Source organism: Staurois parvus, unplaced genomic scaffold (genome assembly GCF_062004578.1).
Source record: "Staurois parvus isolate SC_StPar_1 unplaced genomic scaffold, SC_StPar_1.0 ptg000090l, whole genome shotgun sequence".
Classification (NCBI taxonomy): domain Eukaryota; kingdom Metazoa; phylum Chordata; class Amphibia; order Anura; family Ranidae; genus Staurois; species Staurois parvus.
Window position 1 is genome coordinate 2,108,952 of NW_028317886.1, and position 19,201 is coordinate 2,128,152.

The following is a 19,201-nucleotide window of genomic DNA, read 5'->3' on the forward strand; positions in this document are numbered from 1 at the left end:
ATCCAAAGAAAAAAACAAAAAAAACACAGATTCCCCCATCCACACAGTTGAGGTGGATGGGAGGAATCTTCTTCGCTGTGCTTTGGTATTCTGACAGCAGGTACTCTTCTGCTGTCAGAATATGCTGATCAGTGCCACCGCCAACTGACTGCATGTGCTGATCAAGTGACTATCTTCCAGCAGACCCGTTAGAGAAAAGCCGATCATTAGATCGAGTTTTCTGGAGCGGGAATGGCTATAGATGGATCAAAATTCAGTGCAGTCCCTGCTAAACCTGATGAATTTTAATCAATCTATGGCAGCTTAAGACTCAATTCCAAGAGCTTTAACACAAGGAGAAGTTTCTGAAATTTAGCCATGTAACTGCAATTTGCAAATCTCATTGGACTTTTTTGAAAATAAGTATACATATCTTAAAGTGTTATCTGTGTGATTTGAGCCTATTTTTTCACATATCCAGCTTCCATATATTCACATATGCTTCCAATGTTTTCCCCAATCACAGGCCAGTTAACAGAATCATATATTCATATTACAAAGCACCACTGCCTTTGGACAAAAAGATCAGCAATGGGATATCAAATGATCTTAATAGAAACCCATACCATAGGGGAACTGCAGTCTTATTCAGCATAAGTTGAAGTTGCTAAGGCTGCCTCCAGTAGGCACTAAGGTCCATTGAATTTGAAGTTCCAGCCAACTTCTGTAGCTGGCAACACCCAAGCAGTGTGTCTGTAAGTCCAGCATGCTGTGCACCAGTGATATTGTTGGTTGCTGGGTCACATTAACTGAGTTTCAACAGAAACTACTGTTTTTGTCAAGGAATGAGTATAATATTGTAGAGTCTAGAAATTACCGGTAGATTAAAAGCTCCACTTGGGCAGGGACTGTTATGAGTACCAAATAGCAAAGTAGTATGTAATACATTGGCACTATACAGAATAAATATAAGTAAAACAAATACATTTTTCTCGAGTCTGCTTTACTCACACTATGTACATAATGTGGGATTAATAATAAGTGTTTCAATTTTATCTCAACTGGTATGCAGCCAATCAGTTTTTACATTTTAATTTTCAAAACTGTGTGGAAAAATGAAAGATAGAAGCTGACTGGTTGCCATAGGCAACAGTCAGCAGTTTAAATAGAACTTGTCTCAAATGTTTTTAATTAATCCCCCCGCCCGTTTTGAGAGATGCTACTCTATGCTTCTGTATGCAAAGATTACCCGAGAAGGAAAACAATGCCAAAATGTGATAAGTAAGAATATTTCTACTATTTTTTATCTAAGAACTAATTTATTTTAAAACTAATATAAGATTGAACTAAGGTGACTTTAGGGGTCATTTCTTCTTTTACACATGAATAAGTCTAGTGAATATGCAATTACATTCAGAAAGATAATAACCCTTTACTTTGCTTTTGCTAAGATTAAAAGATTAATATTTAATAGCATATGTTTTTTTTTATCAAAGATTACATTGGGATATGTTGTATACTTGTTGTGACATCTGCATACTTTCCACTTGCAAAATTAAATATCTACATAATTGATTTTAGGGAAAATATAGTTATGCTTTGATTAAGTGGAAGTATTCATGAAATAAATAGAAAATCCCTTGTGAATTGATCCAGTATCTAGCCAGCGGTCAGGTTTTATATTTTGTATGATTTTTTATTTCTGAGTCTTTCGTGTCTACGCACAATCACTTTCCTTTACCTTTGTTCATTAAATTTAAAAGCTGTCCTTATGTAGACAGATATGAAGATAAAGGATGAGAGCACCAAGCCACAGGGATTTGCCCAGATATTAATTTGTATTTTTCACAATAAAAAAAGTCTTTCAGAAGTTGACAGCCAACATGTTTTGGGGGTCAAGCACAAATCCCTCTTCATCAGGGCTAACATACATTTTGTTAACCAATTCCTGAAATGCATGCAAGAAAAAAATATAACTTCAATTGGCTGTGTTCAAAAAAGTACTTCAGGTATAATGCTGATGTACTTTTATGAAATTAGCCTATTAAAATCTTGTCTTTGTCTTATTTTTTTTTTTAATAATTAGGTATTCACACAACTGTGTTACCATAACGACTGTTATATTAAACACATGTCTGTTGTATTTAAATCTTGATCAAGGGTGATTTTTACATGATCCCCAAAACACATTGGCTGTCAACTTCTGATAGTCCCTTCTTATTCTTAAAAATAAAGATTAATATTTGGAACAAATTCTAAGTCTTGGCACTTTCATCCTTTCCATTTACATTGACACCCCTGGGAGCCCTGTTTGGGCTTCACCAGGTAATAGACTATACCAATCATTTGAAACAATTGTAACTACCACCAAGCTTCAAGTCCAGTGCTTCTTCACGCCATTTCTGGAATACATAGATGACTACCACATCTCCCCATCTTTACATTAATATTATTCAGGGACCTGCTGTGACATTCACAGTAAGGAAACACCTGTGCTGAGGAAGCAAAAGCGGCCACCATTAATGACTTCTCCTGAGAATGCTAGTTGCCTGATATGCAGGTTCACTGACTTTGCTAATCTGCATGCTTATTCCAGGTCAGTGCCTCTGCATCAGAATGACACCTAGCATTTTCATAGGAAGGTCATCAATGGCATAGGTTTCCTCTAAAAACAAGCCTGATGCTTAGAGATGGTCATGTATGTCCCATACATAGCCTGCTTATCAGGCTGTGCAGTTGACTCAAAAGGTGCTTTTTGGGTGTCTGAAGAATACTTTCCAGTAATAAGAAACTATAACAATAATTTACTTTACAAGCTGCTAGTATGGTTTCATCATTCCTTGGGTTTGTTAGAAAATGTATTGATGTACACACTGTACATACATCATGAAAATACTGCTCATAATAATATCTAATTGATTTAGAATTACTGTGGTAAAGTTCTTAAAGAGTATAGTGCATGTTTTGGAATCCAGCATTGTGACCTAATGAATGTATCTTAGCCACCAGCTTTATGTAGTTATTATTACAAGTACTTATATGGTGTTGTCAATTTGTGCAGTGCTTTACATATATATTTTACAGTCAATTCAGTCCCTGTCCTCAAAGATCTTACAAACTAAGGTCCCAAACTTACATTCATATTTACACATACTAGGGCCGATTTAGACAGAGTTAATTAGAGTTAATTAACCTACCAGCGGGTCTTTGGAGTGTGGGAGGAAACTGGAGTACCAAAGGAGAGTACACAGAAGTGCTAACCCCTTAGCCACTGACTGAAATTTGGCCATATTTGTTATATGAGTGAGTTGAAGTCTTAGTGGCCATCTATGCTCACAGTAGATACAAAAGCATATTGTCTGATTACTATATAGAATCCAACACCAGGGTAAACCCAAAATACCAATTTTCTACCACAAATGAATAAAATGTATAAAAATCAATAAACACATCCACTTGAATTCCTGGTCGCTAAAGTATTACTTCCTCCCTAGGAAGTCAAGAAATAAACTGTTGCTCAGTGTCCCAATTAAATCAAAAAGTCCTTGGACTCATTCTGTAAATTCATATGGTAAATTCTTATTCTTCCAGGATTATCACCATGGATATCTACGTGCTCAGTTCCTATATCTCCAAGATAATGTGGTCCTCTTCCTCTTTTTCAAAGTATTACCCCTCCAAAGAAATTTAATAATCCGCACAGTGCATTATCTCTTTCACATGTTGTAAATCAAAATTGAATTGAACTCACATAAAAGGGCTCAAATAGTGTCAAAACCTCACCAAGTGCCACCATAATTAATCTGGTGACAATCCTGGAAGAATAAGAATTTACCATATGAATTTGCAGAATGAGTCCAAGGACTTTTTGACTTAATATTGTCTGATTAGTGGCACATATATTGCTGTGTTCCCTGCATTATACTTCAACAGTGAGTTGCATGGTTATTAAGTAAGATAACAGTTACACTAAGATACCTGCCAATAAGTGTAAGATTATAATTTTTCTTGATTTTTGAATATACTTGTGATGAAATGGGATGAAGTCATGTATCTGTGGTTATCTTAATATATGTGATAAGGAAGATTTTTTTTGTATATGCAGCTTGGTTTTTAGATTTAAAAAAGTAAAATGGATGTCATGAAAACAAACGTTATATTCTCTATAAAAAGAGATGGTAATTTCCATTTTAACTGGAGAATTCTTAAAGTGTAGGTGCCTGCATCTTGTAATCCTAATCACCTTTGATAAGTTTCTCATACCACTTGTATATGAGATACTTTCAGCGCAAAGGATCTCCTATAAAACAAGTATTGCAGCTAGCATGTACTGTGTTTCCACATGTAAACCATAAATCAAAAAAATGCAGTGCAGAACTATAAACTCAAATATAGTGCTAAATAAATCCAATTTGCATCTGTGAATAGTGAAACATACAATTGTGTTTTGTAGCAATAATATGTGCTACATCAAAATAAATATCAACACATATATGTAAATAAACTGCATATACCAGTGCTAAATAAATAGTGTATCCAAATACCAAATGAATCGTATAAATGGTGAACTGTCCCTTTAACACTTCGAAATCTTCACATGTGCTTATGCGATATGTCTCCTGTGCATCATGTACCAAATACCATCAACAAGTGTCCCAATGTTATGGTATCAAAATGCTGGTGAACTGTCCCTTTAACCACTTCCCGTCCTGCCCATGTATATAAACAGCTGGACAGTGGCAGTGCAGGGTCAGGTGGCCGTTTATAAACGGCCTCCCCGCACCCTGCTTGTGCGTGCTCCCTGGGAGCGCGCAGCACCACGATCCGGTGCCCGCTGTGTCCTCCAAACACAGTGGAATACCGATCGTCGGACGGGACCTCTGTGCGAGGTCTCGATCATGTGATCACTGATTGGACAATCAGTGATCACACGCAGAGTAGTAAGCAAGATGTCACTTGTGACATCATTGCTTACTAGTTGTGAAATCTGTGAATGATCACAGAGGTCACATGGTACAAGGCTGTTCACAACAGCTTTGTACCATGTGACAAGCTGTGACCAATCACAGCTCACACAGTAGTTCTCAATGGCTGCAAGAATGCAGCCAGAGAGAAGGAGAAATGATTGCTTTTACAGCCTTTATGGGTGTAAAAGCAATCAGTGTAAAAAAAAAAAAATCTTCATCACCCCCACAAGTAGTACAGTGTCACCATGGTGACACTATACTGCTAGGGTGACAGTATGTATAAAAAAAACATAAATAATAATATAAAAAAAAATAAAAAATTTTAAATGTTTAAAAATTATAATTTTTGGTTATAAACTAATTTGGGTTATTTTTTACTAAAAAGATAACGGAATAAATGTTGGCCAAGATTTATGATGAAATACTATTTATTTGCAATATTTTATAAGAAAAACACTTTTTTTCAAAATGTTTGGACATTTTCATTTACATAGCAAAAAAAATAAAAATCCCAGTAGTGAAAAAATACCACCAAAATAAAGCTTTATCTGTCTCAAAAAAATGCTAAAAAATTAATATGGGTACAGTGTTGCATGACCACGCAATTGTCATTCAAAGTGTGATAGCACTGAAAGCTGAAAATTGGCCTGGACAGAAAGGGGGTAAAAGTGTCCGGACTGGAAGTGGTTAGGACCACTGTGCTCCAAGTGAATTTGTGTAATCACTCTACTGCGTATACATATACAGTGCTCCTGTGTCACCCCTTAGTGCTTATCCACCTCCGACACACTATTGCGCTCACCTTTAGGTTTGACCTGAATACTCAGGTCAAACTACGCCTTGCCCTTTAACCTGAGAGTGTATGCTGGTACAAAGATCTCCACCACCTTCAGCACTTCTAAGCTCCAAAACGCTCCACAAATGAATTAAAAAAATGCTCCATATAGTGAAGTATAGCCAAATGTATTAAACTTTATTAAAATATTGATAAAATGCACTCACATTTGTAAGTGTCCACCAGGGTCACTACAGGATTAAGGACTCACTGTACCGTGTTTTTTCTTGAATGAAAATACATGGATCCCTTATTTCAGAATGTCGGTATGTCCACTTCTGGTTTACAGCTTGACGTCATCGGCGTACCCTGCGCATTACGTCACGTGACTTCATCAGGAGTAGCCTATTGGATGTCAAGCCTTCCATTTATACCCATTCACTAACTGCAATGTTGCAATGTACAACAACTGTGTCGGCGCCATTTTGTCAGAGACTGTCACATGGTCTCGGGCCCCATTTTCTTGTGGACCTATACTAACATATATGCCAATCTAAGTAAGTCCAAGGTGACAGGCACAGAGGGGGATCCTGTCCACATGGATAACCTCCTGTGCTTCCCTAAAACTTAAATTAAATGCTTAAAAAATATGAGCATGCCTACTCATATATTAAGTGTTATTAAAATTATAAAACAATGGGCAAAAATAATTACTGTTAAAACTGTGGCTAATGAAATATGCTTACTATTGCTCTCTACTGGATAAAATGTATATAAACAATGGGGACCAAGAACACCCCATATTAAACAAATATATATATATATATATATATATATATATATATATATATATATATATATATATATATATATATCTCATATGTGAACTATATTAAATGTTTTTGTTTTTTTCCCTAGATAGATGTGGTATATAAATGAATAATTGTGATAAATACATCTGAAATGTCAGTTACTAAAAAAAGAAAAAATAGGTTATAAATGTAAATGCTACATGTTCTATAAGACATGTAATAAGCATGTACATACATTGTGTCCCAAAATGGGAGTAAATGCATATTCCTATAGCTGTCTCCCAATGTGAATAGTGCTAACACCCTAAACTCATCCTAATGGTGTATATCATACAAAGGCACAAATAAATAAATAATAAAATAAAAGGGTATGTGTATACATTGCAAACATACCCCTACATACATATCAATTAATATATTAAAAATTATTTCAAATATACTCCTCAAACTCTATCTGCTAGAAATATATACACACTGTATGCTCTGGGTGTATATATACCAATTAAATGTAAAGGAGGTACTAGGTATGCAATATGTAAAGTGTGTGGAATCAATCAGATGTCCCTGATGACACCATACCAATGACTACAAAAAAACATTCACTGTTCCATGTGTATGCAAATCCTATGTATTCATTATATATGCTGAGAAGGTGATGTGTGGAGTAATGCCCAGGATTCCCTATATACAGACATCTATTAAATGATAATACTGTATGCCTATTTATGTATGGTAATATTTAAAAATCTTCTATGAAGCAATTACGGTCAAAATCCACATTTAACCCTTGCGGCACCATCGTTTGCAATTGAAAGATCCATTTTGATTCCTTTTGGCTTAAAGTTCTACTTTTATTAAGCCTCTCCAGTGGGGTTTATATTTTTCGATTCCCCAAAATTGTAATCCTACTGGGTTTTTGTTATGGTGTACTGCAAAATGTTTTGACAAATTATGTTTGCTACATCCTTTTTTAATATTGCTGACATGTTCTTGTATTCTCTTTGCCAGCATGCATTTTGTGTGACCTACAGTACATATTGTAATACACACTGACACTGAATGCAATACACCACTCCTTCCATTCTGCATATGATGCAGTCTTCTATTTCATATTGTATGCCCGTAGAGTGTAATGTAAATGCATTTCTCCTTCTGGGTAGTCTGGTGTTTTTACACCCAAAACATCAGCCACAAGCAAAAAATTAATAATGTAAAATTATAATTTTTCTTGATTTTTGAATATACTTGTGAGGTTGAGTATCAGATTGATGAAATGTGTAAGTGTATAAGTAGAGTGATGAAATGGGGTGAAGTCATGGATCTGTGGTTATCTTAATGTATGTGATAAGGAAGATTTTTTTTGTATATGCAGCTTGGTTTTTAGATTTAAAAAAGTAAAATGGATGTCATGAAAACAAACATTATATTCTCTATAAAAAGAGATGGTAACTTCCATTTTAACTGGAGAATTCTTAAAGTGTAGGTGCCTGCATCTTGTAATCCTGATCACCTTTGATACGTTTCTCATACCACTTGTCAATCTCCTTCAATCTGTGTAATATAAAGAGAGCTGCTTGCAATTTGTGCTTTCACTGTTGGAGAATTTTGCCCTTTGGAGTGAATGTAGCATGAAATTTCACCTGCAACATCGCTGACTAATCTACTTCCAATGCAAGTCCAATAGATCCCCATCACACACATTTGTCTCTCACCAGGGTCCACATTCACACCTAACTGTGATACACTGGTATTTTTGTGATACCTCAGTCTGACACAGTCTAGGACACGGTTACTGTATAAATATATTTAATTTTTGTTTAAAAAAAAACAAAAAGTGGAAGTGATTATGATTGTATTTGTGCACAACTTTCTACACAAATAGTAGGGCAATTAACAAGGGTACCAGTAGCAGTGTTAATACTAAGGAGTTGGCAGTGATGAGGAAGACTGCCTGAAAAATTAAAACAGTTGTCAGTCGTCATTCTTCAACATCCCTTCAACTGTTACTTCTTCTAGAACGTTGTTACTGAAATGCATTTGGGGAAACTTAACACATGCTTCTTGCTTTAATTTAATGGTGTTTACATTTCTAGAGGAAATGTCTAGGTTTTGAAAGGTCTTGGGAATAGCCAGGAGTCCCTGCACCACAGGGTTTATAAACTCCAAAGTATGGTGTATACATACACATCTTCATCAAAGTGTCTCTAGACAGTTGCTTATAGTATCAGCATTCCTATCTAATTAAGAAACATTTTGTCATCAGTATAAAACCAGCATGTTCCTAAAATGCAGTCTTTGCTACGACTTAAATATATTATTGCATTTTTTTTTATAAAAGTAATTTTAGATATTACTCTGTAGCCCTGTCTGCAATGGGAAAATTGTAACTTGCTATAATATTGTTGATTGTGTAATTCAAACTATATGTTATTTTTTTACAATAATTTCACAGTATGTGTTCATTTTTTATCATTACTCTCATCTTATCCCTATCAATATATCATGTTAATAGGTATATTATCGATGTACGGTATAATTGGTGTACTTGATTAATTTGTTATGTTTTTTGTTAAGAAGTTAAATTCTGCTGTGTGTCAAAGGTCAAATTATGTTCAGCTCAGTCCTTCTGCCTATCTATTGATCAGTGAAGCTGCTTATCTCATTAAAGACCCACTAGAAGCGCATGGGCATTGGAATACAAAGGCTTGGTTTTCCCATAAATTCATATTCTTCTGCCCCCCCTCCAAAACATACCTCTCCCATGTTGAGGGCCTGTTGCCTGGTATGGTTTGGGGGAGTGGGATCTCATCCCCCTTTTCATGCTTGGATAAGGGTCTGGTATGGAATTTAAGGGGGCACACCTGTTTATGTTCATTGGGTTTCCCTTAACATTTAGACCCAGACCAGGGGCCTGGTATAAATTATGGGGCAATCCCCACATTGTTTTTTTTTTTATTAAGCGCTGTCCATGCTTCTTTGTTTGCATTAAGCATTGAGCCAGGCAGGGATGAGTCACTGGTTGTTAGGACAACAACGGGTGCCAGTTCCTTGACAACTAGAAACCCCAAGAAGGAGTTGTCAAATTTAGCAGTGGTAGTAATACCACACAACTCTCTAAATGTAAACTATCTTAAGGTACTGTTTAATTATATATGTCTCTTGGCCGAGGTTAGCAAATGGTAAGAAATGGGATTAAGAAATTAAAAGTTAAAGCAGTAATCCCTATCTAGGGATTGCTAGAGAACACTGCAGGTGTGGTGAAAAAGCCATTAATATATGCATTAGATGATACTAATCATGACATAACCACAATTCCATGTCCTTGAATGTCCAGATTCCCATGCCCATACCCTATATAAATGGTAAAGCATACAAGAAATATTGTACCAATCAGTGTATCAGAGCACATTAGGTCAGCAGTATTGGTGGCATGATTTGCAAATAATTACAAGGTTTGAAACTCACTAGGCAAAAGGTTTAGAAAATAACAAAGAACAAAAGAATGAAAATGAACATTGCAATGCTGGTTACTTTTTTGCAAAGCTTTTCTATGTGAGCCTAGAACATTGTGTACATTCTTCTATATAGTAAACACAATAAACATATGAGATATAATGTACAGGCACAAAATTTGTCATTTTATCATTCCATGGTTTTCTTTCTTTAGTACATTCAGGATGTATGTGTTATTTCTTATTAATTTTAAATGTTAAATATAAATAATGTACAATACTGTAGATGCCTTATTATTGTAGGAAAATTGTTTTAATGTTGGCAAGGCTCTGGATCAAAAGACCACAATATAGTATTCAGTAAATATTTGTTTTTTCAGCTCTGGATCCAGCAAAAGATCCGTGTTTAAAAATGAAATGCAGTCGGCATAAAGTATGCATTGCCCAGAATCAGGAAACTGCAGTGTGTGTCAGCCACAGAAGACTTACCCACAGGTATGTGATGATTTTGATTTCATTCTGATGAGTTAAATATGTATGTTTTGCAGTTATTTTGTAAGTTTCAAGTCAAAACAATTACAACTCAACATTAGTTCTTGAACCCATGCAGCTATTTTAAGAAGTGGAACGTATAATGGAAACATTTTGGATGTTATTTTTCTCTGCTTAATGGTGGATATTGCAGTGACAGCTGCATTTTATTTATTTTAACTATGGCTGATGTAATGTTTTTGAAATAACTCTGTAATTGGGCTTTTAAGTAGATCTAAATTCAATCAATAAAATCTGATACAGGCATTGACATGTTAACCTCTTGTTGCCCACGTAATGCCTATGTGCAGCGGAAAGGGGATGCATGCTCCAAGCACAGTGACTGAGCTGTCAAAGATGCATTCTGAACACAGAAGGTCAGCCACTCTGCACAGCTGTCATAAATACAAAGCATTCTCTAACTGGTTGAGGTGGAGAGGTGAGATCGTGACATCTTGCTCTCCACCTCCTCCAATCAGAGAACAATTTGCATTCATTCATAAAATGTAAAGCATTCTCTGAATGGTGACTGTGCTGAAGCTGCTCAGTTATGAGATCCAGAAGCGAAGGCAGAGGGCCACATGATTTCCAGCTTCCAGAGACATCAGCCAGGTATGATATATGCATAGTTACAATGGTTCAATCTGGACATGTAAATATCCATACCTGGAATCCTTCTTTAAAGTGAAATCATAATGCTATTGCGTCCAATGTTTTTTTATTTTAAATTTAGTTTAAATGTTTTTAAACTGAGATTATTATAAATGTTTTAGTAGATTACCACATTATTTAGCACATTATTTGTTTTAAAAGTAAACATTTTCTACATAGCATGGAACTCCCAGAGCACTTTAGGTTAGCTAAAGAGACAACCCAGAAGACGACCTCACTTTTATTCCCAACTGTCTCTCACCATAACCCAGGGGTGGACTGACCATTTAGACATCTGGGCACTGCCCGAGGGCCCGGGGTCAGTAGTGGGCCCCATGATATGCCCCTGGTACCTTTCATAGGCTTTTTTGGGTGTGGTTTGAGTGTGGGCGAGGACACAGGGGCCCCATGATTTCCTATTACCCGGGGGCCCCATGATTTGTCAGTCCGCCCCTGCCATAACCCCATACTAAAAGGTCTGATAAGGGAAGAGTGGTTGCTCGCCCAGTTCTGTCTGTAAATCTCAAAAACTCTCAGAAGTATCGAATATAAGTGGCACTTACTCCCAATCCATGTCATCTGGAGGTTCAAAAAAATCAAGCATCTCCAATTCATTTTCCCATTGTCTTAATCACAGATGGGTGTGTAAAACCTTGTTATTCACCCAAGAGAGAGTCCGTGGTTCTTCAAGTTGGGAAGTAAGATATATGAATTAGTTTATTACTGTTGAGGTGTGTGTCAAATTTCACATTAAGGCTTTTTTCACACTGATAAGCTGCAAAAACACAGCAAAACCACATAGGAATTTTTACTGTGCTTTTGCCATGCTTTCTGAGCATTTTTTAAAGGACACATGACTTAAAAACTACTTCTTGGAGGCGTATTTGAAGCGCTTTTCAGGCATTTTTTAGGCATTTTTTCAGGCATTTTCCATTGATTTCAATGGGAAGAGGTGTTTTTGGGGCTTTTTTTAACTCACAAATATGCCCCAAAAATGCTGCAAGCAGGAGTTTTTACGCCGCACAGCAATCGCAACTCCTCAGTGTGAACACATACATAGATATACATTCACATACATAGGGAAGCATTTTTCTTGAACTTTTCAGGTGCTTTTTTAAAAAATAAAAATGCTTCAAAAACTCCTTAGTGTGAAAGTAGCCTTATCTATGTATACCATATTATGGAGAGAGAATAAAGAAAGAACCCCAGAGCTCCACCTGCTGGCTGCATGATAAACTACATAAAGGCTGTTGCTTACTGACAAAAACCAAATGCTTTAGAGCCTTAAACATCCACCATTAATAGAGATGGGATCCACTTTAGCTGGATTCTGCCTTTTATGATTGCTACAATTATGTGGTAAATCAGTACACATGTTTTAAAATGCATATCCTTTCAAACTACCTAGCAAGTGCTATTGTAGTGACTAAAGATACCATGGAGATATAAGCAGTTTTTTTTTAGACAGAATCAGTTGATTTACCATATTTCCAAGGTCACTAGGATGGTCTGAATAGAATATTGTTGTGTATCATTCAAATTATCATGGATTAAGTTAGCATTGACAGTATTAATAAAAGAAAAAATGTCTGAAAGCTTGATTCACTAAGAAATGGCTTTCCATAAAAGATGAGGTAGATCATGTCTCTGTATTTTGCATATAAATAGATATTGGGTTTTGTTCCTTTATAATATTTTTTGAAACAGAAAATGGCTTGTTCGGCGCAGTCTCAATGTAGACAAGGCAAAAAAATCATGTTTCCTATGCCAGTTCAAACCACTGCAGTGGCATTTGCTGAAAAAAGTACAGCATGTGGTAGCCTGGTGAAACACATTCTACCTCATTACACCACACTGCAGCCAGCAAACAATCAGTGCAATGAGCTGTTTACAGTGCATTGGCATCACTGCCTTCACACTGCACTTCAGCAGTTGCATTTTATCAATGGGTGGAAGAGGGTTGTGGTGTGGCTTCATTCATTTGATTGGGCTTTGTTCAGCAGCAGCACCACCTGCCAAAAAAGAATATAATGAATGGTGCTGGAGAAGTCCATGTATTAGTCCATATAAGAGACCATATAAAAGTCCAAGAGAGATTAATAACCGGCATCAGTAGCAGCACCCTTTAGAGCAAAGCTGAGACTCTGTAAGTAGAGGGAAACCGAGGGGTGCTAGACTAAGTGCAACATTAATAGTGGAGTTTAATAAAAACATACAATTGGTAACTCACTGAAAGGTCGACAAAGACAGGCATGTCGGTAATGTGTCCGGATGTATCCCCTGTAAGTTGTCACTTCCAGGCAATCTATGCGTGGCTGGACTGTGGAGCTGAAAAACATCCCAACGCAGCCATCCGCCACATTGACCAACATGGAGTGCAAGATGGCACCAGACTGTACATCACGTCAGCAAAGGAATGTGATGATGTAAATGGGCGGTAACGCGTTTTGAAGCTTCCGCTTCTTCTTTTTCTTCTTCAATGCTGCGCTTAGTCTGGCGCCCCTCTGTTTCCCACCACCTGCCTAATACAACAGGCTGTTTAATTGTTGCCGTGCCCAAAAGCATCACAGCCAACAGTATGGGTACAGCTTTGTATGGTGGTATTGCTGTATTTAAAACTGCAACATGACTGCCTGCTTTCTGTACTGCCCATGTGAACAAGTACTAGTGTCTTTTATTTAGGAATAAAACCCCCTCAACTAAAGCTCAGCATTACTTATTATAGTAAGGTTAAGTTCACACATATGCGGCTCTGTTAGCTGCATTTTTCACTGGCTGAACAACCCATTTATTTGAATGGGTTGCCATGCCTCCTGAAATGCAGAGAAAAGGTCTCTGCAGCATTTTAGAAATCACAGCCCACACAGGAACCACAAGTGCAGTGTGGTTCTTACTGCAGAAGCGATTTCTAGTGCATGTGGCATGCAGGTGTGACATTCCCTGTGCAGATGATTGCCACTGCGGGAGCAGGAGCAGGAGCGGACCCACAGCAGGAACCACCCGCGCAGATTTGAACCTAGTCTTACTAAGGATTAAGCCAACTGCCAAGCACCTTGCACTAGCCAGTTTAGGTATTGTTGCTAGATAATGTTATAAAATGTTATCCACTGGATGTCACTATTCACCTTCTGTACCTGAAATTAGTTAATTATCCAGGTCATGGAAAGAACTTCTGGGACAGGACAGCAGTAATTTACTGTAAACTGGGCTCAGTGTTACACAAAATAAAAAGAATGTTAGCTAAAGAATGTTTGTGCTCAACCAAATACACATTAAAACAACACTGCCCATTGGACTCTTAACTACTTGCCAACCGCAGATAGCCGAATGACGGCTACATTGTGGCCGGCCAGTTCTGGGAGGGCATCATATGACGTCTTCCCAGAACACGCTCTCCTGCGCACCCCCAGGAGCGCGCACCTGGCGATCTCCGTGATCTCTGTGTCCTGCGGACACAGCTGATCACGTGATGTGGTAAAAGGCCAATCACAGCTGCCTTTTACCACGTGATCAGCCGTGTCCAATGACGCGCTGATCACAGGGAAATACAATTGCCGGTTCTCGGCTGCACTTTCCTCACATTGTCAGAGCGTGAGGAAAGTACTGCCGAGAACCGGCAGTTGTCAGAGCAGGGATCGGCACTGATCATCAGGGCACTGATGATCGGTGCCCTGATGATTGGTGCCCAGCAGTGCCACCCACCAGTTCCGCCCACCTGTGCCCAGCAGTGCGCCCACCTGTGCCCATTAGTGCACCCTCCTGTGTCCAGTAGTGTACCCACCTGTGCCACCCAGCAGTGCCACACACCTGTGCCCAGAAGTGCCACCTACCTGTGCCCAGCGGTGCCGCTCACCTGTGCCCACCAGTGCCACCCACCTGTGCCCACCAGTGCCACCCACCAGTGCCCATCAGTGCAGGCCAGCAGTGCTGCCAGTCAGTGCCACCAGTCAGTACCCAGTGGCTGTGCCGGTCAGTGCCCAGCAGTTGCGCCAGTCAATGCCTAGCAGTGCCGCCAGTCAGTGCCCAGCAGTGATGCCAGTCAGTGCCACCTATCAGTGCTGTCTATCAGTGCCACCTATCCGTGACACCTCATTAATGCCGCCTATCAGTGCCACCTCATTAGTGCTACCTATCAGTGCTCATCAGTGCTGCCTCATTAACGCACATCAGTGAAGGAGAAAAATTACTTGTTTGAAAAATTTTATAATAGAAACAAAGAAACTTATTTTTTTTCAAATTTTTTGCACTTTTTTTGTTTATAGCGCAAAAAGTAAAGTGCCCAGCGACGATTAAGTACTACAAAAAGAAAGCTCTATTTGTGAGAAAAAAATGATAAAAATTTCATATGGGTACAATCTTGCATGACCGCACAATTGTCAATCAAAGTGCGACAGCGCTGAAAGCTGAAAATTGGCCTGGTAAAGAAGGGGGTATAAGTGCCGGTAGGCAAGTGGTTAAAGGAACATCACCATTTATGTAATAACCAAATTTCTTTGAAATCAATTGGCATTTTGTCAGTACAAAAAAGCATTTAAAATACATTAAAACATTAAAAGACATACAGCTTATTTAGTATATAGAATCTATTCCTGATGAAGTGAATTAAAGTTCCTGAAATGCTTTGAGAAATGTGATGTGCTCAGGGGCGGATTGACCATTTGGAAACTCGGGCACTGTCCGAGGGCCCGGAGTCAGTAGGGGGCCCCATGAGATGCCCCTGGTACCTTTTTCATAGGCTTTTTTGAGTTTGGGCAAGGACACAGGGGCCCCATGATCCCCTATTGCCCGGGGGCCCCATTAGTTGTCAGTCCGCCCCTGGATGTGCTTCTCCATCTATTGGAATTGTATGAGAACATCTTTCAGACAAAGTTGGCGGAGACAATTTTTGATTTGTACAAACATTTTGCAATGTGCATGCTGTTAATATGTTAAACTTCACAAACTGTACTAATTCAGCTGTATGGCTTTTAGTCTTCTAGTGATGTACTTTTAAGTGCTTACTAATAAAATGCATATTCATTTTAATCAAATGTGGTTATTACATAAATGGTGGTGTACCTTTAAGAATCCCATGGTTAGTTTGTTTTGATGTGTATTTGAATATTGTGGATGCTGGTACATCACCATGTGTACCAGATCACTATAACAATACTATGTCTAAATAGAACCTTCTCTTTATTTCTGGATATAGAAACTTTAGAACTTTTGCCCATTTTTTAATAATATCTGGGGGTCCACTACGGAGCTTTCCCTTCACTTGCTGTGATAACAGTTTTACCAAAGGGGAAGTGGGAGAAGATGAGACAGGGACACAAAAATTATCATGGAGTTTTTTTTAGTGTAGGGAAAATCTAGCTTCCTTGTCAGCTTTGTATTGCTGTCACAGGATCACTATATGTATAATATAGTAAAATGCTTTTACCTGTATTGTTTCAGAAACAAATCAATATAAAAGGCATCATTTAAACAGTAGAACCCCCCCCCCCCCCCCCGAAAAATATATATATATATATATATGATATACAACCATTTTACAGTCCTTAAATGTGCTTACATTAGTTTTCTTGTTTCGGGCCTTTTTAAACTTTTATTTTCATCTAGTGATCCTGCCAATAACACAATTCCCTTACTATGGTGACAGCAATCACTTACTAAATTGTATTTATGAAGGAGCAGAGTTGTTACCCTAGGCTGCCCAATACTGATTTGGAGTAAAGAACATCAGAACAATACAGAACAAGTTACAAAGGCAGTGGATTTTTTGCAGAATCAACAGGTAGTTTTCTTTACTTTTTCTATCCAGTCTGAAAAAAAGAAATACCATATTTAAGGACTGAATATCTGTAATCTACTAAATGCATGTTCTTGGGTTTAAATACTTTAACCCCTTAGATTTTATAGTATTTGATTACAAGAATTATAAGATTTCATAATCCAATTTCTTCTTTTATACTCTTAATTCTCTGTACCTCTGCATAAGCTTCATATATGATCAATTATTATGAATTAAATTGTATTTATAATATAAAATGGAAATGTGAAAAAGCCTTTACAGAACAAGATTCAGACTTTTCAGGTACCCACTCACAGTATATATTACAATATATAATAACATAATTATAAAATGCATTTTTTATTTAATACTGAAGAGATTTAAAAACATATGTATGGTACAATATAAAACTAATTATTTTCACAGATCATTTGAATACATAATGCTAAGTTTCAATATGCAGCCCTTTATCTGTCACAGATTAATTATCCTCATGCATAACAATGATAATGCCTTGTACAGCCTTATCACATCAAAATTAGATGCATATCTGTGTAATAAATATCCAGTTGCATTGAAGTGCTTTGATTCATTTTGCAGGAATGCATTGGAGGCAAGTCAAAGGAATGTTCCTCAAACACTAGAGAATCTCATAGGGTACCAGTCAGAAAGTGCAGTAGATGTAAGTCCCAACAAATCCTAGAGTCATTCTGTCAGAGGACACCACAATGTGATAAGACCTAAATAGATGGCCAACTTACATAGTATGTGTCCCTACCCAATCACACATATAGTCAGAGAAATAATTCTGAGTCATCCACAGACTATCCACTACACTACAATGAAACCAGAGAGTAGAGATTCACTCCATTACCTCCAAGAGGTGGGGCTGAGAACGTGGTTCTCCATAACCCGTTTATTAAACTCCCAGTTTAACTTGGCTGTGCTCTGCAGTGGGTGACCATTCTGGGTTCACCTCATAATACCATCATTCCTGCTCTGGACAAATACACGTTAGACATCTGTTTGAGCCTTATTACTTTGGAGTATCCTCTAACTGAATACTCTCAGGGATTTTAGGGAGTTAGTTTACTGAACTTTCTGATCAACATCCTTTGGAATTGATGAATTTTCATATTTGTGAAATGCATTGAACTACCCCTGTGCTGCTGGGTAATTAGTACATCGATACATATCTGATTTTGATGTAATAAGTGTATCAAAAGGCTTTATTATCGTTGTTATGCATGGGGATATTTGATCAGTGACAGATGGAAGAGCTACATATAGAGAGTTAGCATTGTAAATTCAAATAGTCTGTGAAAATAATTTTGAATTGTATCGTATATATGCTGTTAAATCTTTTTTGTATCAAATAAAAAAAAAAATTATATTTTGATGTGAGTAGATACTATAAATCAAAAATCAATAAATTTGTGTGACAGTTTTGAATAAAATTTGGAACCAATGGCAATCATAATTGTTTTCTTCAAACAGAAAATGTATGTTGGTCCAACATGTCTTTCAGCTTTTAAATAGTTTCTCCTATGTAACACAGGCCACAAGTATACCTTATTAAACAAAATCACATACAACTAATAGAATGTTAGCTGTTTTTATCAATCACCTTCCCCCAGTGTGGATGTGTAAAACTGGCACTCTTGATCGTTCTTCAATGCCGTGTGTATGAAAAATAAGAGCAGGAGTCCAATTGTTTAAGTCCCAAAAATGTTAATGACCATGGTAGAAAAGGTGGTGCATTTATAATATTTTTCTAGCAAATCTGTTATGACTGGACAATCTCTTTCTATATGATTGTAGTTGTAATTTTTTAAAATTCTACTCCCAAAGTATAGTTATCTCTCACAAAATTCCAGGGTTTTTTTTATTAACAAAACAACACTAAACAATATTCTTTTTCCAAAAATAATCCATACATATTCATTACTTATTGATCCTGTAATATATTTTTAAAGAATTAATTTCTTACTGTGTTTGTTTGACTCTTTGTAATGTCTTTTGTGAGCTCCCAAACTTCTACTTTTCCCTCCCACTTCCTTTGAATGAGAAGTACGTTTGTTTGGTCATGTGCACTGCTCTATGCAAACTACAGCTTCCATAGTCCATGGTCAATAGTCCATCTCAGAAGCAGGTAGAAGTGTGGCTATGTTCCTACATACAGTGGGACCATAAATAACAAACATAGCCACCCTCTAACAGGAAGTCAGATCGCAGAAGCAGAATAAGGGAAATTTGGAGGT

The 19,201-nt window shown here is 37.3% G+C and overlaps 1 protein-coding gene across 3 annotated transcripts in view; it reads left to right on the forward strand.

Moving 5' to 3' along the window:
• SPOCK3 (SPARC (osteonectin), cwcv and kazal like domains proteoglycan 3) overlaps positions 1 to 19,201 on the forward strand; it is a 526,000-nt gene that overhangs the window by 275,518 nt on the left and 231,281 nt on the right. For all 3 annotated transcript variants that reach the window (XM_089670354.1, XM_089670355.1, XM_089670353.1), the window contains one exon: positions 10,366 to 10,480. In XM_089670354.1, coding sequence (XP_089526480.1) covers positions 10,366 to 10,480 — 115 coding nt within the window. The remainder of the gene's footprint in view (positions 1 to 10,365; positions 10,481 to 19,201) is intronic.